At 49.2% G+C, this 25,574-nt stretch overlaps 1 protein-coding gene across 4 annotated transcripts in view; it reads right to left on the bottom strand.

The window, feature by feature from the left end:
• FRMD5 (FERM domain containing 5) overlaps positions 1-25,574 on the bottom strand; it is a 277,899-nt gene that overhangs the window by 40,031 nt on the left and 212,294 nt on the right. For all 4 annotated transcript variants that reach the window (XM_031453169.2, XM_031453171.2, XM_064485651.1 and 1 more), the window contains exons 2-4: positions 10,567-10,671; positions 5,848-5,890; positions 5,537-5,615 (exon numbers count right to left, since the gene is read on the bottom strand). In XM_031453169.2, the coding sequence (XP_031309029.2) occupies positions 5,537-5,615; positions 5,848-5,890; positions 10,567-10,671 (227 nt within the window). The remainder of the gene's footprint in view (positions 1-5,536; positions 5,616-5,847; positions 5,891-10,566; positions 10,672-25,574) is intronic.

The following is a 25,574-nucleotide window of genomic DNA, read 5'->3' as shown; positions in this document are numbered from 1 at the left end:
CCAAAGCTTTTGCCCCTGACTCACCAATCACTCCCTGGGCCTGTGTTCACGCATCATGCCTCCCGCACCTGCTTGTCTGTGTCCAGAACTCAGGGACAGCACACACTGGAGTAAAGGAGATATTTCAAAGGGACAACAAGGCTCCGGGCAGTGATTCTCAATGTGGTAAGGAGAGCACGCCCCCTGGGAACACGTCAGAGTCTGTATGGGTGGTCCTGGCTTTGAAAAGGCTCCTCTAGAGCTTCTGATTTGTTCCCCAAGGGGGACACGTTCCTCCTCACACAGAACCATGACGGGTGCATGACAAGTGCCTCAGGGGAGCTGGAAAGGAAACAAGGCTTTCCACTGCTGTGCGGGGCGTCTTCAGACTTCTGAAGGTAGGACAGCCACAGGGAGGTCAAGGCTAAGACGTGAGAACATGGTCAGGCCACAGAGCAGCAACTGCGGGGATGGGGTGGGGGGAGTCAACATCCTCAAGAAACAAAGCCCAGTCTTTAGAGGACAAGACGACATGAGCTCAGGAAAGAATCAACTGACAGCCTCAAGGGAGAGAGCTGCACTAGGGGTCCCCCCTCCCTTTCCTGCCACAGCAGCTTCCATCAAGTTTTGTGTTTTGTTCATCTAAGGAGGTAACCAGTGACTCAGTGTTGCTGGCCATGGAAATGTCTCCCACGTGACGCACAGCATCCTTAGACCTGTCCCCATGAGACCCTGGTGCGTTCTCCTTGCCACACAAGGGCCTCAGGAGGACGATCTTGTCACCTGCGGCACTGCCACCAGGGCCCCTGTGTTGTAAGGCAAGGGGTCAGCCTGCTGGGGCCGCCCAGCATGGCTAGCTCGTCGTGAGCAGGCTGGGTGGGGTGCCCAACCTCAGACCCTCATAGTAGGAGTCACAGAGCCTAATTCTCACATCTGACAGCTGAGGAAGTAGAGGTCCAGAGAGGCAGAGGGTCTCATCTGAGGTGACACAGTGATCTGCATCAAGGAAGTCATGACTCAGGGCCTGGTGCTGTTTCTACCCCCATGGTGGTTCAGTGAGCTGAGAGGAAAAGAAGGGTCCTACACAGAGTCAGGAGAACTCTGTCCTCAGGGAGAAGTCCTCATTGGAACACAAAGAGAAATCAGCTTAAGACCAGATTTAAGGCAACAAGCTGGCTCCTTAGGATACTTTTTTTTCGGTGAAACTCTGCCGATCCCCTGGCCTCAAACAGGCTTTGCCTCGCCTCCATTTTTGTTTAAATGCCAGGTTGTCCTAAACTGATGGAGGAGTGAATCGGGACCACCCAAAGGCAGAATGTGTGACAGCCTAAAATTCAGCCGAGGAGAAGTTGAGTTTTTCCAGAACGTGTGCATCTCTCCAAGTTTCTGGCTTGGGTGTGAGTTTTTCCAGAACGTGTGCATCTCTCCAAGGTTCTGGCTTGGGCGCTGTGCTTTCTGATATCAGAGGCTGGGGATGAATCTAGAGATAGTTCCACGGTAAAGGTTCTGAACACTGGAAAGCACTGGCGGCTCCTGAAGAGCTTCTTCCAGAAGATCCTTTGGCCCTGCCTTCCCTTCATTATATTCTTTGCCCCTGGCTTCCTCTATTTTCTCCCATCCTTCTTTCTAACTATGATCATGTTTAGTATGTCTTCCTCCCTCATGCCAGACTGCAGGCTCACTGGAGTCAGAAATAATGTTTTATTTACTTTTAATATTCTTCTAGAGAGCCTATACATCTTGTATCTAGCTCACCCAGACACCCTCTCTCCCACCCACCCATCCCCCTACCCATCCATCCACCCGTCTATCCACTCACCCACCCACTCATCCAACCAGTTCTGAGCACACACGTGCCAAGCACTGCCACAGGTGCTGGGGATACACAGAGAAAAAAACAGAGTTCCTACCCTTATGGAGCTTATACTCCAGTGGGGAGAGACAGAAGACAAAATAATGACAAAACAATTACAGCAGCGATTTACTGAGGGCACGTTGTGTGCTGCCCACTGTGCTGTTGGAAGCACACTCTTTCATTTCGTCCTCACGGCAACTCTATGAGGCGACTACTGTTTTTTATCCCTGCCTCGTAGATGAGGAAGCGGAATGACTAGAGAGATTGTGGCCTGCCTTGTCCCACAGGTAGTTAAAGAAGGACCTAGGATTTGAACCCAGGTCTTTTTGATTCCTTTGCCCAGGACTGGCAACCTATGGTCTGCCACCAGAATTTCCAATGAGAGAAAATAAAATTTTGTTGGAATACAGCCATGCTCCTTCATTTATGTATTGTCTGTTTTCACGTTACAATGGTGGAACAGAGTAGCTGTGACAGAGACCATATGGCCACGAAGCCTAAAATACTTCCTATCTGGCCTTTTACAGAAAAAGTCTGCCAACCTATCTTAGCCTAAGCTCGGCTCAAGTGATGTTCACTGAAGGAATAAATTACCTGAAAACTCTATTAACATTTCTTTAAAATAAATGACCTAAAAAGTCTATTAACATTTTTTTGAGCACCTGCTCAAACATGTGTCAGGCAGTTTGCTTCCTTGGAAGGTGGGGCCCCGTTTGCAGTCAGTTTCCGTCTATTACTTGATCTTTCAACGAGTTCGAACACCTGCAGCCCTTGTTAAAAGCTAAATCGGGTGCCTAGTCCCCATTTTCTCTGCCTTGTCTCTAGCTCAGACAAGAAAATCTATTTATTACTTTTAAAAAAATGACAAAAGAGATTAATCAGGATTTGGCAACTAAATTTATCATCTGGGAAGAGTCCAAGAGATAAATTGAAGCCCAGTTCTTTACTCTCTACTTCCTACCCTCCTCTCAGCCTGCCTTTGTGGGAATAGCTGAGACAGCGGGGAAATTTAGGACCAATACTGCTAGGAAAAAACACACTGACAGCTAAATTAGTTTGGCAGGAAGGTGGGGTGGAGGGCTCTAAGCCAGGAATGAATTATGGGTGTGGAGTGAGGCTGGGGCAGGTACCCAGTCTTTTCAGATCAGCAGAGATGTGAATAAGGAGGGAGATGCAGCTAAGTTCAAGGCCTCCAAAGAACGCCGCAGGGAGGGTGAGGCACAGAGATGCCACATTAGACCGCGGCGCCCTGAGGTTCACACACCTGACAACACTTGGGAAATGCACTCGAGGGAAGGAAGGCTGGTGAGGTGCAGAGCAAGGGGAAAACTGTCAAGGATGGTGGGCGCAGATGGGTGTGGAAGGGGCAGGAGATCAGTGCTTGGCAGTCACTCAGAGAGAGGCCTGACCATGGCTTTCTCAGTCCTCAAACGTTAGCTGCTGGCGTTGGGACTTGAGCTAGGACAGAAGAGGAGTGGGGACTAGCACATAAACATAGGAGAAAAGCCAGCGCTAACTGTACTCGTGCCCCATGCAGAGCCCTGGGGGTCCACGGACCATGTGAGCAACATGGCAGCAAACAGACAGCGAGTCTGCTCAGCACCAGGCTCGCTGGGGGGTGTACTGAGAAGCACGAGACTGTGTAGTGGTTCATCCTACCAGCAATGCTGTGAGTACTATTACTATCCTCATTCTATAAATAAGGGATCTGAAGGTCAGAGCAATTAAGTATTTTATGTCCGAGGCCACATAGCCGAGAAGTAACAGAAACACTAGCTGAGCCCCCAGGTCTATGCTGCTTCTTGGGTAGGAGGGTCTGTACGTTACTGTGATGCAGTGGCATTTGCTTTAGAAAACTGTATTAGGAGCTCCTCCTAAGGGCCAATATAACTGAATATTTTTGTCCTTTAGTCAGATCAGAAAGCCACGTGTCTGTCGCGCTCTCACTGGCAGCTCACTGAGTTGTTAGACCGATCCCTCTCATCCTCAGGGTTGGTCCAGCGAGGTGGACACCAGGTGATCCTGATGGGAGGTGTCAGGTGAGGTGCTAGGCTCTCAACAAAGATGTGTTAAATCTGCCCTGCCGTGTGGACAGAGCGTGGGCTTCTGGGTCTGCCCTGGCATTGTCACCTCTTTTGAGGGGTAGGGCAGAGGGGAGGGGGGGCAGGCAATGGGGTGGGGAGCAAGGAGGGAGGGGCGGGCTCGGAGCTGTGGCAAACACTCTGGAAGTCATGAGCAGGGCAGGCTCGGGCTTTGCGAAACACTCCTCTCTGTTTAAGTTGTTACACACAGTGGTTCCACCCTCACTCTCCTGCCTAAAGCTACAGGACTGCTCTTTGATATGGATGAACTTGGTTTTCGGGAGCAAAGTGGGAGCCACAGCCACTTCCACGCCTGGTAAAGAGCTTGAGGTCTTTACTGTCCTCAGTGCTTTCACGTGGGGGGGTGGGTGTGCACCGCCCCGAGCACCGGGGGAGGCGGCCTACCAGATCCTTCCTGATCCTTCACGAGACTCTCCTCAACCTCCACGAGGCCACGTGGAGAAGCCCTTTTCCTCCCTTCCCGCTCTGCTTCCTGTGCACGCCTCATTCCTGCTTCATGCCCTCTTTCCTCAATTTCCTCAATTTCCTCCTCAGGGAAATGTTTACCCCTCTTCTCTGACAGAAAGCTAATGGCATGCTCTTCAAAACAGAAGTGAGTATAATTCCGCATTCTTTGGGATTTTCCCAAGCCATTCAGGATCTAGAAGCAGCTCTCAGAGGACAAGCAGTCTCCATGATAGTGATGCCCTCGTCCCAGCCTAAACCTGTCTCGAAGGTTTTAGGGAGAGGGTGGAGCTGGCCCAGCTGGCTCCTCCTAGGCTCTAGGATTCCCGAGCATCACCTCTTCCCCGAGGGCACCACCCTTTACAAGGTAGCATCAGGGTTCTGCTAATGTCAGATGAGAGCCTTCTAATATAAAAATTAAGGATCCCTATTTCAAAGAGCCCCTGAATCTCTGAGGCAAGGCTTTTAGAGTGAATTTGGCTCAGATATACAAAATCCTGGGGAAGCTTTGAGGCTTCCATTCATTGACCCTCTTGCAGGACAATGTGTGCAGAGAGGTTCCTTCTCATCCTCAAGTGGTGTGGGATGAGACAGGATTCACTCCACGCAGCTGTCTGCCCGCCACGGAACACGATCCCCACAATGAAGAGTTTATCCTGGGCCTGATCCATCCACACACTGGAGGTCACCCACTTGGACTGAAAACCTTCAGTGCGTCCCAGCTTGTTTTTCACGGACCTGCTTTGGCATTTCCCAAGCACAGTACCTTAGGCTACTGGAGTGTGTATTCCAACTTTCAGCTCCCAAAATAAGCAGCAACACAGCCCTCTCCAAAAATATCCCTGGCAACCACATCATCAGTAAAAGTAAAAATGCTCTTGATTAATTCATCACCCCAGATCCCTTTGCACAGGACCGGTTTGAGATGAAGTATTCACATTTTCTGAAGGAAAGAAACTCACTCTGCTGCAATAAAAGCAAAGAGTGAGCAAAGAGAGCATATGGAAGTGAAACACAGAGGTAAGATTATATTTAAGGAGAACTCCTTGCCTATCAGAGTTAGGAGCTTCCAAAATAGAGGATCCAGGAGGTACAGTCCCTCTTTCCTACCTCTCCAGCAGGTATGAGTTGCTGAGGGAAGCATGCTTAGCCTTACCTGGTTATTTCTTCTTTCAAGGCAGCAGGGTCTGCAGGGTAAAACTTCACACGGAAACACATGGTGAACGGAGGCTGGGCTGCGAAGAAAAAGAGATGCCATTAGGAAAGACCCCCTCCCCAGGAAGATGACTGGGCTCCCCTCCCCACCGGGATGTACAGGCCCCTGAACCATCAGAAGAAAATCCTCCGACGTTTAGGGACAACTTACACTCAGAAGGGTGGAAAATGACCAAAACTCACTACATGTGGGAGGTTCCATCCCACCCTCCCCAGGGGCGAGGCTTCCGTCTTTTCACAGAGAGTACTTACATCTCAGTTGCTTCACCACCGACTTTGTAAACTCCAACCAGTGCTGAAACAGAGAACACAGAACAAGAAAACCCTAATGAGAAGCAGTGTCAGATATAACTTGTTTTATCCAATTTAAATAACTAGACAGATTGTAGCCCAGGGAGTACGCAGTCCAAAACCTTGTGCTGTGGAGGCTTGGAGAGTAAAGAGGGATGCGATTTTCTGAAATAAGCTCCCCAGGAACCAGCTGTGAAGAGGGAAGAGTTCCAGCTTCAGATGCCATTTCTGGGCTCCCCTGGCAATGCTGCCTTCCAAAGGAGAGTGCCAAAGTTCCAAGCCAGGTTTCTGGCCTCCCAGTAGGTAGAGTGAATGCAAGTATGTGTGATGGGGACAGAGCCCACCTGGCTGAGTAGAGAAGTGCTCCTTCTAAGGGGCTGTGTGTGTCTGTGTTAGGCGGTGGGGCCTGGGGGACACAAGGACATGCAGAGGCTCAGGGTAGCAGCTCTAGAAAGCACTGACAAGTGGAATTTCGTAAATGGTGACAAGACAGGGACGGCTCGTATATATTTCATCTTTCTTTGAGTAACATACTGCCAACCCTCGTGTTAGGGAATCTGTACTCAGGATTCCTTGGCATCCAGGGATGTTTAAAGTCTAAGTCTCTTAAGACAACTAACCACAACCAACGTGTGGAATAGTATCCTGTTTTCCCTGGATTTTCACAGAGGCAGGACATAGTAGCAACACATTTTTCCCCATGGTACTCACATTTGGGAAAGGAAGCAATGAGACCGTCCTATGTCAGTTTCCCAGTCGTACATGGATGCTTTATAAAGTGTATTACTGATGTGTGCTGCTTTTATGCTAATCAAGAACCTTGACAATTTGCAGAGAGCTAGAATTGCTGTTATTTGGGGTTTGATTATCTGGAATTAGCTTAAAACCATTAGTGATAAGCTCTGGGAGGGCAGAAAACTGTCTAGTTTACCACTGTATCACCAGTACCCAGCTCAGTGTTCAATATGCAGCTGCAGAATGGATGAAGGAACCAGGACCACACCTCCCTCTTTCCTGGCTACTTCCATTCATCTTGGCAGAGTCCTCCCTCTGGCAGGAAAGCAGCCAAGGCCACGCAGACGGCATCCTGGCCTCCCTCGATGCCCAGCTCTCACCTTCTGGGCTAGGCCATGGGTCACGCAGTTAATGGACCCACGAAGAGCCAGCTCTTCCGTCAGCTCCACATGGATAATCTGGGCTGACATTCTGCTCTCTTGCTTCCTCTGATCTGAGTTCCCAGGAGGCTGGCAACTCATTATAGCCACTCAATGTGGTTAAGAGGTCCTTCTCACATTACACGGCCCACCGCGGCTTGGCTTCACAGGGACGCAAAGGCAAGAGATGAAATTGCATGGAAACAACTGGGGTTCTGGGCTGAACCTGTGGGGGCGAAGGAGGCCTGTCTGTTCAGAACGCACCGGAACTGGGGACAGTGGGGGAGAATGTGCAAGTGTCTGGGACTCAGTAAACAGAATGCCCTGAGGCAGTGGGTTGATAGATTAAAATAAATAGACAAAGGAAGACAGAAACTAAGAGGAATGACAGATCCATTATCCAAAGAAGGCAGAGGGAGCTGAATGACAAAAGGCTATTCCCCTTGGGCAGCTGGGAGAGAAGAGGAGTTTGTCCTGGACTGAGCGGATAAGAAAGAAGGGAGGCTGGAGGAGACACGGAGCAGGTGGGAGGGCAGTGGGAAGCTTGTGCAAGAGACTCAAAGGGTCTGGGAGAAAAATCTTGACAGGATCCCCAAAATACAGTGATGGCCAGTTACATTTTACAGCCATCTGGCTAAATCTGGGTCCCAGAATCACTAGCAAACTGGTAACACTGGATTGGGGAGGAGTGGTTGGGAGAAGAGGAAAAAGAAGATTCAGAGAGGGGGAGTTCCCTCCTGTATTGGGGTGAACAAGCCAATCTTTAGACTCTGGGGGCTTGAAAGGCTGGGAAGGAGAGGCCAAGGGTGGTCTGAGCCCCGGGCCTGAAGCAGGAACAGGGGTGGGGGTGAGGGCAGCTCCTCCAGGAGAGATCAGAGGACTCCCAGGCCCCATGGAGACCCCTACAGAGTAAGCAGTGATGGGAAGGATGTGAGCGCTGGGTTCTGCCGCCCTGGTGCTCAGGGGAGGAGGTTTATTTTAGGGCCTCACATCAGGGGGGGCAGGGTGCTCCCTGGCTCCTCTCCTCCATCTGCACCATGATCAGTAGATCCAGGGTGCCGATTCTTCACGGGTCCACTTCCCCACATAACTCCCAAGTACCCTCTTGAGCCTCCCTGCTCTCCTTCAGCCCTCAATAAAGGCACAGAGTCACACACCTTCAGAGGCTACGGGGTACGAATTCCGCATGGAATCCCAGACACCACACAGGCTCTGGCGTCAGCAGGTCTGAGCAGGAGGCAGGCTTTGCCACTTGCCTTGGGCCACTCATGTAACCTGTCTGTTTACTCCCCTGGACAGTGGAGAGTATGACTGTGACACACATCTCATTCGTGGAAAGGACTGAAGAACGTACAGGAAGCTCTTAGTTTCGTGCCTGACACACCTCGGTGCTCACTGTGTACGTGGCTGGGAGGTCTAGGCTGGTGCCCAGTGCAGAGCCGGCACACGGGAGCCGCTCCCTGAAAGTTGGTTTCTCCTTTTCCCCACTTCCTTATTTCTCTGTCTCCTTCTATTTTTAATCTTTATCACCTCCACATACTCTCTTACCCTCCTCAGGCACGTTCCGATCTAGCTAAAAAACAATGAACAGGACACATTTAGCCTTTTTTCTTCACACGCCACTGTCTCCGGGAGATGAAGAGACCTTGGGGTAACTGGCCTTCCATCTTAAGGAGAAAACAGCTCAGATCAAAAACAAACAAAAAACCTCTTTGTAAAACAGTCCATCATTACAGAGTGAATGGACCCCCAGAGCGTGTGAGGGCACACAGCCTCCTGGTGTGATGGCACTTTTGAGGTCTTACCCTTTGGTTCAGAGTCAAGGACAGTATTAATGTCAAGACAGTGGGGCCTTTATAAGGTGAGGGGATGACCTGGACACTACTTTTCAGACACTCATGATCCTCAAAATTCTGCTCAGCCAGGAGGAATGAAACATGTCAGCCACATGGGGCCAAGACCTGTCACAGAAAACAGATACAGGTTTCGAGTCTTTTCCTTCAGCTCATGTGTTCAGCATAAACTCCTAAATGTGACCTGGAGACAGTGGCTCAGAGCATCAGAGAAGAAAACACCACCTGTCTGACCCAGTGCTCACATCCTCCCCATCACTGCTCTGGCGTGGTGAGGGTGTCACCTGTGGCCTGGGCACTACTGGGAGGCTGTGCCCTCCGGGGCTCCAAGGTCCCCAGTGGTGACAGAGATGAAGCCCATGTTTGGAGCTGTGAGAGAGACTGCAGGCCCATGAAAGGGGGGCCCTCTGGGACTGGTGGTGAGAATGTTTTTGGAGGGTGGTACTGGCTGGGGTGGTGGTGGGCGGTGGCTGGGGTGTAGGGAAGGGAGACATTGAGGCCTGAATGCTTCTGCACACTTTCCCACTTCAGTAGTGATGCCATCGAGAACATCTCCACACCAAGCAAAGGCTGATGGACTGCTGTTATAGAAACTGCAGGTGTCGGCCAGCAGGGTAGCTGGGCAAGTGGAGGGGAGGAACATGGCACTACGAGTATACCACTCACTCACCCCCTCACCACTCCTTCAGCAAATAGTTATTGAACATCCACTGCATTCCAGGCCCCGTGCTGGTTCCATGGGATACAGTGATGAATGAGATGAGGTCCATGCCCTCACGGAATTTTGTTTTTGCCGGGAAGCCATGTAATCAAACAGGTGATCACAGCGTGGAGTAGTAAGTGCTCCAAGAGGGGTAGTACAGGGCACATCACTCAGAGTGGGGGTCAGGAGAGGCTTCCTGGAAGAAGTAAAAGTCTGAGCTGAGACCTTACATGTGGGAAGGAGTTAGCCAGTAGAGAAGTGAGCCCAGGGGAAGCCATGTTCCAGAGGAGAACTGTACAGGCGAAAGCTCTGAAGAGGGAGAGGACTTGGGGGGTGGAGAGCCACAGCATCATCTGGCTGGGCCAGGGCAGGAGGAGACGTTCAGAGGAGATGAAGCAGGGGCCTGGGAATAATAGATTGTTCCCCTATCTGTCTGGAGTATCACAGTCCTTGTCAGTGCCTTGCATCCGGAGAGTTGCCCATGCTGTGTAGCACAGAACAAAAATTGCAGGATTTGTAAGGACTGAAGGCCCACGTCAGTTCACCTCCATCTCTGTCCTGCCCGGATTGGGCTGTCGTGGCGCTTAGGTGAGGCCCCCCCCCCCTCACCAGAACAGTGAGAGTCCACCCATGTACCAGAGGAGGGCAGGAGAGCCCCAGCCTGTGACCTGGGCCCAGAGGCCACCACACAAGCCCAGCTGCCCTGCCTCTGACTGGGCAGCTCTGGGCAAATCACTTCTGGTCTCTAGGCTGCCATCTCAACATCTAAAAAATGACAGGCCACACCAGGTGAGCTCTGCCGCGGTGTCTTCCAGGTCCCCCCGTGTGACGTGAAGAGATGACTCCTAACTGCAGGGTCTGGTTGGTCCCTGACTCTCAAGGCTGGACTCTGAACATGAGCAACAGTTCAGGGCTTCAGGCTTACTGGCCAACCCTCTCCCCTGCATTTGCGCTTTGAATATTGACTTACCCGCTGTTTATCAGGGTCCACAAAGCGGATTCCAAAATAGTCTTTCTCAAGTAGGTTCAGGTGGTGGCAAAGAAGGTCAAACAGGTACTGGCCTTTGGCATCTCTCTGCAAAGAAGGGAAGCTGCATTGAGAAAGAAGCAGGCTTCTCTGTGTAACTTTGTTTTGATCGTCACTAAAAATTGTTTTAACAATTGCATGAGGATACGCAAGGGGCATGTGCCCGAAACTATGCCCTCCTATTGTGATGGATTCAATAGTCCCAGGAATTCTGAGGCTTTCTGCGCCTAGAAGGGGCCCAAGGGCCCTTCCTTCCACAACCACGTCAGAGAAGGCAGACAGAGTCCGGTAAGCCCAGCTCCCGTCTCTATGGCACACAGCTTTCCTCGGGACTGTCGTGCGGAGCACACTGCGTCCAGCCGGCTCCAGCTCTGAAGTAGATCCTGAATCTTCCACTGGTCTCCATCTCCATCACCAACCTCACAGGTGAAGCACCGCCACCTCTCAACTAGACCACGGCCAGAGCCTTCTAACCGGTCTCCTGCCTCTGCGCCCGCCCTCTTTCCGCACGGCGACCAGGGTGACCACAACTCAAACTGTCCTTTTTTAATGAATAAGTAATACCGGCACACAGTAAGATAAGATATCCAGACATACAAAAGGATATACCACAAAGAGGAAATCTCCTTTACTCTACTCACCCTGTGCTTCAGTTCCCCTCCCCAGAAGCAACCCCTGACCAGCTTCTGGTGTATCCTTTTTTTTTTTTTTAAATGGAGGTACTGGGGATTGAACCCAGGACCTCACGCATGCTAAGCACACACTCTACCACTAAGCTATAGCCTCCACTCCAGTATATCCTTAAGGTAGTTAATTTATACGTGGGCAAGCCTATATGCACATACATCTCTTTTGAAAATACACTGTCAGCATATTTTACACGGTGTTGTTTCTGGGGACGTCCCCCCACTTAGGGTGTCGTGTGACTCTAGCAGCACATACACATAAGCCTCACAGTCTCTACTGCGCAGTGAGCACACAGGGATCTTTAACCCCATTACCGCGCCCACTTAACACTGTCAGCAAGGGGTTTCTCTTGCTCTCAGAATAAAATCCAAACTCTGATCATGGCCTCCCAGGACCCACATGACCTGGCTTCTGCCTCCTCTCTGCACTCATCCCAAATCATTCTTCTCACTACTCTCCGGCCACGGCCTCCCTGTTCCCGAGCCTTCCCAGGTTCTCCTGCGCCTGCGTCTTGCAGTCCCTCTGCCTGGGATGCGCTTCCTCCAGCTCTTCCTGCCCCGAGGTTTCAGCTCCAGTGTCCTTTCTGCGGAGAGGTCTTTCCCCTACAGGACAGCCCCTCCCTGTCACTTTCTATCTTATTTATCCCATTTGTTTCCTTCATAGCACTGACCACAATCTGTAATGATCTTGTTGATTTGTTTATTACTTATTTACCATCTGCTCCCTTCTAGACTACACTTTTCATGAGGACAGGAGCCCTCCCCCAGAATTTAGCACAGGGCCTGGCATATGGCAGGTACGGCCTCAATAATTATTTGTTGAATAAATGAATAGAAGGTGGAGGGGAGGCTAAAAGGCTTTACAAAATGTCAGGAAATTAGGCCACTTCTAAACCCATAACCATCTCCTTCAGGGACTTGCCTGCATATCTGGGATGAGCTAGGGGGGAGAATGACTTGCAGGAAACTGTCAGAAAGCTAGAGCTCTGCAAGGCAGCATCTCTGGGTCTGTCCCCAGTGGTCTCTGCAGCTCAGCTGAGATGCTTATCTCTGGTGGGTCTGTGTCTAATTCTGCATCCAAATCAAGGTGGTCTTATGAAATCCAAGTTACCTCGCCTGTGACAAAGCCCAGGGCCTTGGGTAATTATAGAAGGACCTGGCCCTGCTCCAAGAATGGGCAGATCTTTAAGGCCTCCTCGAAAGGCTTACACCTCCCCTCATCCCCTTCTGCGGGCTCACCCTACACTTTTCAAGGAGAACTAGGGCAGGATATCAGATCTCTCAGCAAGAATCTTGAGACGCTTATCCTTGCAGGATTGGAAGGATGAGCGAATGGACAGCTCAACTAAGGCAGGTGATGCCCCATGGGCACCCCCATTCTGCTGGCCCCGCACTCCCCTTCACAACATAATCCTGAGGCAGCAGGCTCCATTCCTCTACCCTTTGGTCTCCCACCAGAAAGAGCTACTCTCCAGACGGACAGACACTTGTTATGAAGCACACTGGGAATCAGGGTGGTGGGCCACAAACCAAGTCTTTCAAAGGACTCCATCAACAACTGTCCTGCTGGGCAGGGGCTGTTAACTCTTTCCTCACTGATGCCCCAGAGTGTGGGAAGAGCTTAAATTCATTCTCAAGGCTCTTCTGGGAACAGAGGAAATATGCTTAGCCCTATCCCAAGCAGCATGTCCTGTTCTATTATCTCTCTCATCGCAACTGAAATGGAATATTAAGAGATAGTTGCAAGACACATGCACCCCAATGTTCACAGTAGCACTCTTTACATAGCCAAGACATGAAAGCAATGTAAATGTCCATTAACAGATAACTGGATAAAGAAGATGTGGTGTGTGTGTGTGTGTATATATATACATATACATATACACACAATGGAATACTACTCAGCCATAAAAAAGAATGAAATAATGCCATTTGCAGCAACATGGATGGACCTGAAGATTGTCATACTAAGTGAAGTAAGTCAGACAAAGAAAGAAAAATACCATATGCTATCACTTATATGTGGAATCTAAAAAAAATGACACAAATGAACTTATTTACAAAACAGAAACAGATTCACAGACATAGAAAACAAACTTACGGTTACTGGAGGAGGAAGAGAGGGAGGGATAAATCAGGAGTTTGGGATCAGCAGATACAAACTACTATATATAAAATGGATAAACAACAAGGACCTACTTTAGAGCATAGGGAACTATATTCAGTGTCTTGTAATAACCTATAATGAAAAAGAATATGAAAAAGCATGTATATAAAGATGTGTAACTGAATCACTATGCTGTACATCAGAAACTAACACAACATTGTAAACCAACTATATGTCAATGAAAAAAGAGACAGTTGTATATTAAGAATATTTTTCTCTACAAATTTTACTTTGCACCAAGCTGGCTACTACACTGTGATCAGCTAGGGTGAGCTGGGTTTTTTTTAAATTGAAGTATTGTTGATTTACAATATTATGTTGGTTTCAGGTGAACAGCATAGTGATTCAGCACTTTTGCAGATTATACTTCATTATAGGTTATTACAAGATAATGGGTATAATTCCCTGTGCTATACAGTAGGTCCTTGTTGCTTGCCTATTTTATATATAGTAGTTTGTGTCTGTTAATCGCATACCCCTAATTTGTCCCTCCTGGGGTGAGTGTTAATGGCTGAAGACATTTGCTTCTATACATACAACAATCATACTACCAGGAGCCCAGGGGAGCCATGGGGAAATCAGGCTTCTGTACAGAAATCACATGGGACTTTTACTAAGAACAATGTTTTCCATTAAAACAACTAATTCTCATGGGCCGGCAGCTCAGATACACTCGTAGGGCTCTTCACTAGCAAGAGCATTAAAAAGAGTAGATCCAGCCTCAGAGTTCTCCCATTTCACGGGAAGAAAAATGAAGCATGGCTTTTCTCTTCAGGTAGTTACTGTACATGATCTATATCAGTAAAAATGGACCTTTTTCTCATTATTTCTCAGCATCTGGTGAAACCCTTGCTCCCCACCATGAAGTCATAGTTCCCTTGGGCTCCCATTTACCAGCAGTAGATGCACAGTTTTGAGCTACAAGGCTCCCCTGGAGGCTAATGAAGAGAAGCATCTTCCTTCTCTGTGTGTCCAAGGCTGGAGGGAGGGAGGGGAGAGAGGTGGGAATGGGGTTCCTCCTTACAGCAGAATCCAAGGAAGTGTGAATTCCCAGCAGAAACACAAGGCAGAATCAGCTGAGAGAGCTGCAGGGGCACCTCTCACACAGGGTTGCCACTGCCCCTCGACTGGAGCCCTCATGTCTGTGGCCGGTGGAGTGGTCAGAGGCCACCTTGGTGGAGGGGTCACCTTCAGGTGGACCCTCCTGGTTGGTTCCTGACAACAAGCCTCTGGTAGGGCCAAGAGTTTAGGAATTTACAACTTCCTGGCCCTGCATTTCCAGATGCCAGCGGTGTCCTAGGATTCCCTCTCCATAGTCTCCCTGCCTTAAGTCTGGGGCAGCCAGAATACTCTCTGCAGCCAGTCTTCTCTTGGTGGAATGGCAAAGTCCAGTGAATTCCAGCTCCTTTTCCCTTTGTTGGCAGTTGCCTAGGCGCTGTGGCTAACCTGTGTGCTGTGTGCTGAATGCTGTGCTGTTGATTGCACTGGGGAGACAGGCACCCACGCTGACAGGGGATGCCTAGTCGCAGAGTCAGGGCTCCAAGCCTGGGACGTTTATCTTCAGGACAAGTGAGCTGAGGCAGGTCACCCACATCCAGCTAAAGGTCAGAGGTTATCCCTTTCACAAAGACACTAGTGGGTCAAAATAACTTATTAAGCACCCATTTAAAAAATACATTTCATTTCATGAACCACAATTGTATCTACACGGATTTCAAAATAATAGTGCATCTAGGTACAACCTTTTAATTCTCTCTATATGGTGCCCAGAATGACTCACAAGTCCCTTAAAATCAAGCAAGAAAAGTAGGCTCCTGGGCCAGACACTCAGCAGGAGTTCCATCCGTTCAAGGAAAATGTAAATCCGCATGGAAGGTGCTGAGGAGGAGGAGAGGAGGAGAGTAGGAGAGCATTCATATTCCCACTCCTTCCTGGAGTGCCTTGTTTGGTTCTCTACAGTTTGTCTTTTCTGCAGGGAAGGCACCAAGGCAGCAAGCGGTAAGCAGGCTTGGGCCGCAGACCTCGACTATTCAAGGTTAACTGCATTTTCTGCCTCATAATATTGGGCAGGAGAACAGCATTATTTTAACCCATCACGGGATCAATCCCAGGGACGTTGGCACGTGACTCCTGATCAGAGAGGTTAACATGGGGAAAGCCCCCCACTCACTGGGCTTCACCTTATTCAATCTGGCTTATCTGTGAGGCAGGCAGTTTGGAAGTGCAAACTCTGTGAGTCTTGAAGGGGGCAAGAGCCCTCACAACTTTCTTAGTTCCTGGGACACATGCAGTTAAAGGGGAGCTGGCCCTTCGAGAAGGCAGAGGTGAGGTGGAGGGCAGCAGGAGGTGGGCACCTGCAGTCCAAAAGCACAAGAGGCCAGGGGCGGGGCAAGGCCAGGCCAGGATGGGGTACCTAGAGGAGAGGGCGAGGGTTGGACAGGTTGTCCTGCCGGGGGTGGGATGGAATCCCAGCCCCTATTCTAGCTTAACTTTACAGTTCTATTTCTTGAAGGCCTTTATCTGTGTCCTCTAAGGGCATGTGTGTGCCAACGTCTACCAGGTTCAGGAGCAGATGCTGTGTAAAAGCACTTCAGTGTCACAGAGGAATAGCCACATTAGCTCATCTTCTCAGAACCGGGGCGTGAGTATGCGGAGCCAAGAAGTGTGAATCAATTACTGGGGTGCAGTCCTGCCCCTGTGTTCACACACTATAGGCAGCCCAGCTCTCTGAGGCCCAGGGGGGACAGGGGCACGGATGCTAACAGCGGGGTCCTGGATTTCTTAACCTCAGCACCTTCCATGCTGATTTACATTTTCCTTGAATGGATGGAACTCCTGCGGAGCATCTGGCCCAGGAGCCCACTTTTCTTGCTTAGTCGTAAACCAACAGAAGCTGTCCAGGAACTGCTGAGGCAGCAGCTAGAAAAGCAGCCGGCTCACTCTGGGAGAAGATGGGGGAAGTTCATTCCAGGGAGGAATGCAGCCACACTGTCTGTCTAGCAGGTTGCCCCACATGCAGCAGGGCCAGAGCTGAGCCCCATCCAGGTCCCCGCTCCCTTGTCTCAGAGGAGAGGGACTCCAGAACCGGGCAGTCAGGCTGGGGAGGACGGGGTCTGTGCAGGCACTTGGTATCTAGTCTGTGGGACCAGGAGGCTGCCATGGAGCCAGAAGGCCATGTGGCTCCTGGGCTAGAGGCCTGGCCCTGAGGAGGGAAGTCAAGAGTTCAGAAGGAGAGAGGAACGCTGCTGGCCCCGACCCCCGCAGCCACCGGCCCCAGCTAGTCCTTAACAAATCAGCAACTTCTTGCACCCATACCCCCCCATTCCACATGCAAGTGGAGGGAGTCTGGGTGATTTTCATGACGCAAATAGATATCTGTGGGTTCAGATGCCAGGCTTGGTGCCTCAGGGAGCCCTGTTGACAAGTCCTAGCTCGGGTCAGAGAGCTGGCTGAGCTCCTTGCCATGTGGTGTGCGTGCAGGAGATGTGCACATGGGGCGGGGAAAACACATTTGGTCCAGAACATGGAGGTCACTGTGTGCAAGTAAATGTCACAGGAGGGAGGGCCACGTGTTCTGTCAGCACAGATGGCCCAAACCAGACTCAACAATTAAGACCCTCTGAGGAGAACCTTCAAACGTGCTGTCACACAGCTCATGAGAGCAGGGCGAATGAGGGGCTGGACTTACTGAGATATCAGTGACGATGCTTCAGGAGCCAAGGTGTCCTCATTCTGTGTGGATTCCTGGGACCCAGTGAAGTTACTGGAGAGCAAAAAACGTCCTGACCTCAGCCTGAAGAAAAGCAAACTCGTCTATCTTTCCCATGGTGAGGCTGCTTTAACAGTAAGGTGACTCTTAGAAGCATCGCTGTTTCTTGCTATTGATTGAATAAACTTCGGTTGTCTTTCTCCAGCCAGTGCTGAATATCTCAGTGGACTAGTCATGTCACAACCGTGGAACTACTGAAAACTCAGCCAGGCTTGTTAGGAAAAAACTCAGAACCTTGTATTTGTGTGAAGCTCATATTCTCTCTCTCTCTCTCTTTCTCTCTCTCTCACACACACACACACACACACACACACACACACACACCCTCTCATACAACTATGCCTTTCACACAATGTTGCTTCAGATACTTTGTAGAGAAAAGTCCAGCATTTTGGGGCAAATAGAAATCCCCTTGCATCCAACCATACAGGCAATCTGACAACACATTTTATTGCCTTTTTTTTTTTTGCAAAGGGCAAATGAACATGATATTTGGCAAATCTGGGAATTTCTGGGGTTGTGGGGAGTGGCCTGGGTGGCTAGGGTCAGGAGAAACAAGGCAAGCTCAGCATCCTTCCTTGTTTTCATAGCCCTGCAGCCTTTCCTCAGCCTCCCTCCTGCTCAGCAGAAACTGCTCATCGGCAGCACCTACAAACATGGTAGGTTCTGAGCTGGACACATCCCTAAAGAGGCCTTTTTTTCTTTCTTTCTTTAATGGAAGTACTGGGGATTGAACCTAGGACCTTGTGCCTGCTAAGCATACCCTCCCCACAAGAGGCCAGGATTTCTGAGTCCTTGGGCAGTCTCCTATTCAATTATCCTATCAGGTCACTCATGTTTCCTTGGAGATAAGATGGCGGCAAAGCAAGCAGAGGGGGAAAGGGCTCTGGGAAGGTGCACTGAGGACGAGCCCTGGGCTTGGAGTCAAGGCTTGGAGTCAAGGCCCTGCTCTGCCACTTCTCAGCTTGTGACCGGATCTGTCAGTTAATCTGTCTGAGCTTCCGTTCCCTTAGCTATAAAACAAGGTTAACACGACATCTCTCAAAGGATTTTGTGAGGCTCCCAACAAGAGACATAACATACACAAAAACCCTGTGTATTTTACCTCCCAACTTCCCCTCCCTCCTGTGACCTCTTCTTCCTTTTGGCTGAACGGACTTGAACACAAGGCCTTAGCAAAGAGGCTGTGCACTCACTGAACAGAAGCCAGTCCTCCCTGGACGAGAACACTCGGGTGGGTCCCGGCTGCATGTCCACCTGTGCCATGTCCCTGAGCTCACAGGAATGGCCACCGTTTTGGAAATCTGCCCCTTGGGGCTCTCAAAGCACAGACCTGCATCTTCTCCATACCCCAAGGCTATTTTCCCCAGACCAGGTCAGAAGAAGAGTAGAAAATATCAAATATATGCCATCAACCCAAACTCTTTGGAGGCCTGGCACCTCTATTCAGTGCCAAGGAGACAAAGGCAGAGCTTCTCCTGACAGACTCTTGACATGCTCCTCATACTCGGGAAGGAGTGAGTGAGGTGGAGGCTGAGACGTGACACAACCCCAGCAGACACCATACCTTTTAAGGCCTTGGCATTCTTTAGAATAAAAAGAAAAAAGCATTTGGCAGAATGTATCTCATTAAATTAACCCAGAGTCTCAGTCTCTCTCAAAACCATGATTAGTTCTCTCTGGCATTAAAGCCCCAGAGCTAACTGTAATCTCAGACTCTTCCCCCTGGAGTCCCCAGGTGACTTGCTCATCCTGCTGGCAGGTAAAGAGGGAGGACAGACAAGCAGAGCCCACAACTCGGATCGGAAACTCAAGGTCCTGGAGCTCACCCAGTCACTCAGAGGCACTGGCGTCCCCAACTGGGACCCGACAGGCTGTTCTCATTGCTTCTCCTGAGAATGACAACCAGGGCCTCCCTCGCGAAGTCTCTCATTAGAGCAGACAGGACTCTGAGGCAGAGCTCCAGGCCTGGCTCTTGGTCTAAGGCCCCACTAATGGTTCATGCCACATTGATGAACGTCCCCCTTCCAAGGGCTAAGTGGAAACAACCTCACTGTAACAACAAAACTTAAAGTCCCAGGAGGGGAGTGAGATAGCTGGGGCCAGAAGCCTAGCTAATGGTGGAAAGATGGTTTATTGTACAAATGCTGAGGCCTGGGGAAGCAACAGGACAAAGCCCAAATCTCCCAATAGTGGCCGTCCCAGTGATGGAGAGGATGGAGCAGGGAGGCAACGTAGGAGGCAATGGCTAGCTCACTTGAAAATAGAGTTTCCTTAATAAACAAATTCAGAACTATACTATGCTCTGGACCAGTGGTTCTAACTGGAGCCTGCGTTGGAATCACCTGGAAAGTTGTTAAAACACAGAATGCTGGGCCCCTCTCTAGAGTGTCTGGTTCAGTGGGTCTGGGGCGGGCCTAACAAGTTCCAGGTGATGCTGTTGCTGATGGTCAGGGGATTGGGGGACTGGATTCATCCTTCTCCAGCCCATGTTGGTCACTAGTGACTCTCAGGGCAAAGACTATAGGGATGAGGGGGAGGAATAGTGGGTATCCAAACACCGCCACAATCCAGCTCTGTCAGCACAATTCTCACTTTTATTCAGCTTTCATGGTCTCACGTACCAAGAGTACCAACCGCAGAGCATTAGGCTGGTGAATTAAATACTACAGAGGAGCTCTGCTCCTCCCTGCTAAGTTTTCAAATTCTGCCTTTCATGACAGTGGGCAGCTGCCCAATTCTGGCTGGAAAGTTCAAGTCCCCAATTACCATTTACTTTCCATGGCTAAGTAGCACAAAATTCACTGCACTTTTGCCATGAACTAGATCCTCAGAAAATAAAGCTGGCAAGAATCATCAAATCCAATTCAGAGAAAGAGCTCCCTTCTCACCTCAGTTCTGCTGTCAGTGGCAGGGGGTCTGTTTCAGAACATTTCTCTTCTGGCCTCTAAGGTCTCTTGTCTAGGAGGTGGGCTGGGGCTGCCCCAGACCTCTGCCTGCTGCTGCCTCCTCCCTGTGTCTGTGCTCTGTAAGCTTCTCAGTCGGACTTGCTTCTTGGCTGTGGAGAGCAGCCTTCTCCTTTCTTTTTCCTGGCGAGGACCCAGCTGTGCCTCCGTCAGAGGGTGGAGATGGGATGTGTGCCCTAAGGACATGCCACACCAGGGAGGCAAGCCTTCAGTGTTCAGCTTTGAGCAGGGAGTTTGGGGCAGAGGGAAGGGAGGGAGTAAGGAAAGGCACATCCTGCGTGCGGCCTTTTGGGCAAGTTATTTCTCTCTGAGCCTCAGTTTCCTTCTGTGTAAATGATCTCATATCCACTTACAAGTCCAAAGTCTCTGATTCTGTTTTTAGTTGACCAGAGTAGTCACCCTCCAGGTCCATCTTGTCTTAAACGAGGATAAAAAGAAGTTTTTAAAAAGGGGTAATAAGGTAGCTTTTACAAGGTAGATGTTTATTAAGACATTTATCGCTAGTTTAAGTAATTTAAAAAAAAACTCAGGGCCATTGCTCAAAGTAAATGGAAAGAGTAAACAGAATTCATTCAATTCTGGAAACTGCCTCTAGCAGGCCTGAGACAGAGAAAGCCATTATGTGAAGCTGTTATCCTGCTATGAGTGTGGTCATTTCACACTCCGTTGGGAGTGAAGGAAAAATCCTCTCCAATCCTCCAGTGCACACCTCCAGCCTCATACAGTGAAGACTGTGGTGGGATCTCCCCAGACTGGATCCTGAAGCTATGCCTCCCTCTGTCCTACCCTGGCTTACTGTTTCCTAGACCACATCCTGAATTTCTATATGGGAGGGCCTTATGGGTGACAGTCTGACTGGGGTTGGGGAGGGGAATGAACTTTGATTTGTGTGGCCCTGTATATAAGATTGAGAACTTGCCAACTGTCCAGTAAAGACGGGACAGAGAATGACAGATATGGGAAGGGGCTGATACAGTGTCCCCCTTCCAACCTCATCCTGCACCATCCTGAACTGCCCAGAGACAGAGCCTCTGAATGCTGAGGTAAAAGTCAAGGGGGTGCTTTGAGGTGAGTGCCCTCAGTTCCCTGAACTTGGCTTCCTGGGGATCCTCCCCGATATAATACATCAATGGCCGAGCAGCAACAGGCACCTCTTGGTCTGTGACTAATTTTTGGGCTTGAAAACATCACTCCTGATGTGCACTAGGGATGGGGTGGAGCGACCGGCCACCCAGGGAATCAGCTAAAACCATGGTCCAGGCCTCGTGGTGTGGCTGAGTGCAAACAGAGTCAGCAAGACTTCTGGATGTGTGCCCCCGCACCTCCAGCAGTTCTTGGGCCTGAAGAGGAGAGGTGAAGGGAGGTTAGGCGGGAGCCTTGAGCCCAGCAGTGCCCCTGAGGCCTCAGGCACATCCCTGTTATCTCTGCGCCTCTGCACAGCAAGGACACCAATACTGAGACCAAGAGTCCCCTGAGGGCTGCACAGCAAACTGGCTGAGATGTCACCACTGAAAAAAATTGTGCACGACTGCCACAAACTGAATATTGTGTTACTGGAAGGCCAAAAAGTGGATGACAAACCACTGGGAAAAACAGGGGACTCAAATATACATCTGCTGAGGGTCTCCCTTGAGCAAGGCACTGCCTGAGAGTTCTTATGGTGGCAGAGACATGGGATTGAGAGACATCTGAAAAAGTGACTTGGGAAAAGCCATCCCCTCTCCTCCAATCTCATGGCATCACTGCCTGCCGTACCTAACTGTCCTACTGCCGCCTCTCCCGTGCTCACGCTCACTTCCCGCTCTGTTACCAGGAGAGATGGACGTGTGCTCCCAGTGTATGCACTTGTGCGTAGACCACTGCCTTGTACCTGATCCTCAGGAAGTGTTTGCTGATTGACTACTAAATGATACGACGAGGCTACCAGCTGAAGATTAGCACCAGCTCATCCTCCCTGATGAGGGCCTCTCTCCTGGGTCTTTCACCCCTAACATCCAGTGAGATCAGTGTAGGAAAGGAGAGAGAAGGGTCATGTTGTGGTGAGACTGTTCCTGGCAATGGAGTCCCAGTCTAAAGCAGAGTGGAACTTAACCCTAGATAGTCATTCCAGGATTGCTGTCCCAGGTACTACCTTTTGCCTGGTTTGCTGATTCTTACTCGCTAGGCTGCACCTGAGTGGGACATGGGGCTTCCAGCCTAAATGCCACTGGGCAGCAGAAAGTAGCCTGCAGTCCTAACTGGCTCCGAAATAACTGCTTAGCCACCCACACACAGTCACGGGAAAGGGAAACACAGCTCTGCTTCCAGGAAGGTCTCTAGCTGGGGCCCTGCCATTGGAAAGGGAATTAAAAGTTCGATACTAGAAAAGACTAATCATTGTATCTGTGTAATTATATTGATGTGACTCCCATAGCCAAGTTCCTTTCAGGGAGTTGATGTTGGAAAGCACTTCCATGCTCTTGGGCTCATGGGTAATAGGTAGGATATTTTTAATTTCTGGAAATTATCAGACACCTTCCTATGGGTAAATTCCACATGTCTTGAGGGATTTCCCCCTCCCCGTACACTTTTTTTGATGCATTGCCTGTCTTTCTAAAGTATTTCCTGACACCTGGCCAAGCCCAATCTTCTTTGGGCTTCAGATCAAGGGTGATTAATGACATAGGATACCTGCCTTATCACGTCACAGGTCAGGTTACACAGGAAGTGACTCTGGGATGGAGTTTAGTATGCAGGATGTTTTTAAGGAGTGCTCTTGGGATTGATACCCATGGAAAGGAATGGAAGAAAGCCAGAGAGGCCCAAGGGAGAAGGTGAGCTGTGATGCAGGCCTAGTGTTGACTTGGCTGAATCACAGGGAGGTTTGGAGCTAGGATGGTCCTTCAGAGTTATTTCAAGTTGAGTCAAAATAGCTACCTCTGCCTGGAGCAGTCACTGGATGTGGACCACAGCCAAAAGCACTCCCGGGGGATCGGGTGGGCCATCAGAGCCCCTTACATCACTCTCAGCACAAACCTAAAGTCATAAATACTGTTTCTTGACAGAAATGTGCAAAGAATTCTACAAGCATTCTCTCTAATGCTAACAATTCCATAAGAGAGGTTTCTATTAACCCCATTTTGCAAAAAGAGGAAAAAGGCTTAGTGGAGTTGAGTGACAGGCCTAAAAACAAACGACTAGTATGTGGGACTCAAATCCAGGCCCACCTTGCCCCAAAGTTCCCACTCCTTCCATTATGCTGAGCTCCTATCCTCTGATTTTCTCACAATGCCCCTGCAGAAGCAACCTACAGCTCCCTCCTTCTAGGCACTCTGGGTTGGACTTCTAATCCTCTGACTGCATGTCTAAATGCATAGCTAAGCCCACTGCTGGAATTCTTTTCTGAATCTTTAGCTCTCTTAGACTTGGGCACCACTGGCCTGCTTCAAGCAGAAAACCACCCCTGCTGGAAAAAGCACAGATGCTGGGGTTTTCCATGAGGATACACAAAGTGGCCAATCCTTAAAACCTAAAAGGAAACCAGTAACTTAGTCAACAAATATTGAAGATGATGAATAAGAAACAAGCAGCATTTAAAGCCAGATTTCTTCTTACATTTTTTTCCTTTTAGGTTTCTTTTGGATCAGAACATTTCCAAATCTCTACATCCTGGAGATTATAGAGATTAGCTGGTAACCAATCCCAAATCCCCTAGACTGGGGAGCTGGGGCAGGGTCTGGGTGTAACACGAGAGGTCATATGCACTCTTTCTATACCCTCAAAGGCTGTTATCAGTCTTGGTCTTCCTTGGTATACTTGATACCCTTAATGGTTTTTTTTAATTAAAACTAACTTTTTAAGAATTTATTTATTTTTTTTTTTAGGGGAAAGTAATTAGGTTTATCTATTTATTTTTAGAGGAAGTATTGGGGATTGAACCCAGGACCTTGTGTATGCTAAGAATGCACTCTACCACTAGAGCTATACCCTCCCCTCGATACCCTTAATCTTTAACGTGACATGTAGACGCCAGAGGTAGTCATCAGCTCATGACAAGAAAAGCTGCTGCCTCAGCAAAACAACACATCCTTGGCAAGTTTACTTGGCCCTGTGGGTCTTTCTCCCCACGTAGAGTGTCTTATATGTTGTTCTCTGGGATACTCTTTTTAATTCATCAAAGGTGCTAACTTAGAAAAGCAGGTGACATCAGACTGTGTAAGACACACAGTCAACAGAATGGGCTCTGGAGCAGCCCCCTCAGCGTGTTTAAGTCCTCCCTGCACTTTGAGTAAGAATTCTTTTGAGGCCGTATTACTTATACCTATTCTCTCTGCTCAGGAAGACTCCAGAGATGAAGGGTGATGGGGTGATTCCCCCAATTTTCCATTAAGTAGAGGTCAACCTTTTTTGAGGGGTGGGCAAGAAATTCTTACAAATTACAGTGTGGTAATATATGTCATAACAGAGGTATGTACGAGGTACAGGGATAGCGTGATGGAATGAGACTACCAGAAAAAGCTCACCAAGGAAGGGATTTACAAACTGAATCAAACGATGCAAAGAGCCTGGAGTGGGAGAATCACAGAGGGAACAGCATCTGCAGAGCAGAGCGTGTTGGAGGAATTTCACCCAACTGCCATGGTACAAGGAGGTCTACTGCAGGAGATCCAGATCAGCAAGGAGAGGAGACAAGGGCTAGGTGGGGAATGGCCACATGGGCCATGCTAAGGGCTTTATTCTGTCGGTGATGGCAAGAGGTAGAAAGATTTTAAGTGGGAGTAAGACATGAGTAGAAGATGGTAAGACTAGAAGCAGGAAGACCAGTTGGAAAAAATCACTAACAATCCAAATCAGCTTTGATGGACATGCAAACTAAGGTAATGGCGATGAGGATTAAAATGGGATCAACTAAATAAATATTTAGGTGACAGAATAAACAGTGTTTCAATGGCCAATTTGAAGAGAGGCATGAATGAGAAGTAGAAATGGAGGACAATTTCCACAATTTCAGTGCAGCAAGGAGGCTGGGAGAATAGGTTGAAAAGCTATCTTTAAATTGAGCATTATCATGAGGACTTTGGTGAATGAGTCATTAATTCTTTCAAGGCTCCAACTATTGAATTAATTAAGGAAATAATTAAGATTCCCTAGATCGGTCATTACGTTGATTTATTTTTAGAGCACACTGTTTTTGGCAAATCCTATCTTTTAAAAAAATGTTTGCTAGAATACATTTCCTTCTTATAGGTACTACGGCTGAATTCAATTATCAAGGCATAGAAATCATGTTTGTATAAATAGAGACTTGTACATTTCTTGAAAGTTAGTTTTAGATACTCTTCTCTCACCTGCTAGAGCATCCTGGGCATACTTTCTCTCTCAGT

This window comes from Camelus dromedarius, chromosome 5 (genome assembly GCF_036321535.1).
Source record: "Camelus dromedarius isolate mCamDro1 chromosome 5, mCamDro1.pat, whole genome shotgun sequence".
Classification (NCBI taxonomy): domain Eukaryota; kingdom Metazoa; phylum Chordata; class Mammalia; order Artiodactyla; family Camelidae; genus Camelus; species Camelus dromedarius.
Note: the sequence above shows the minus strand (reverse complement) of the source record. Positions and strands in the feature narration are given on the sequence as shown.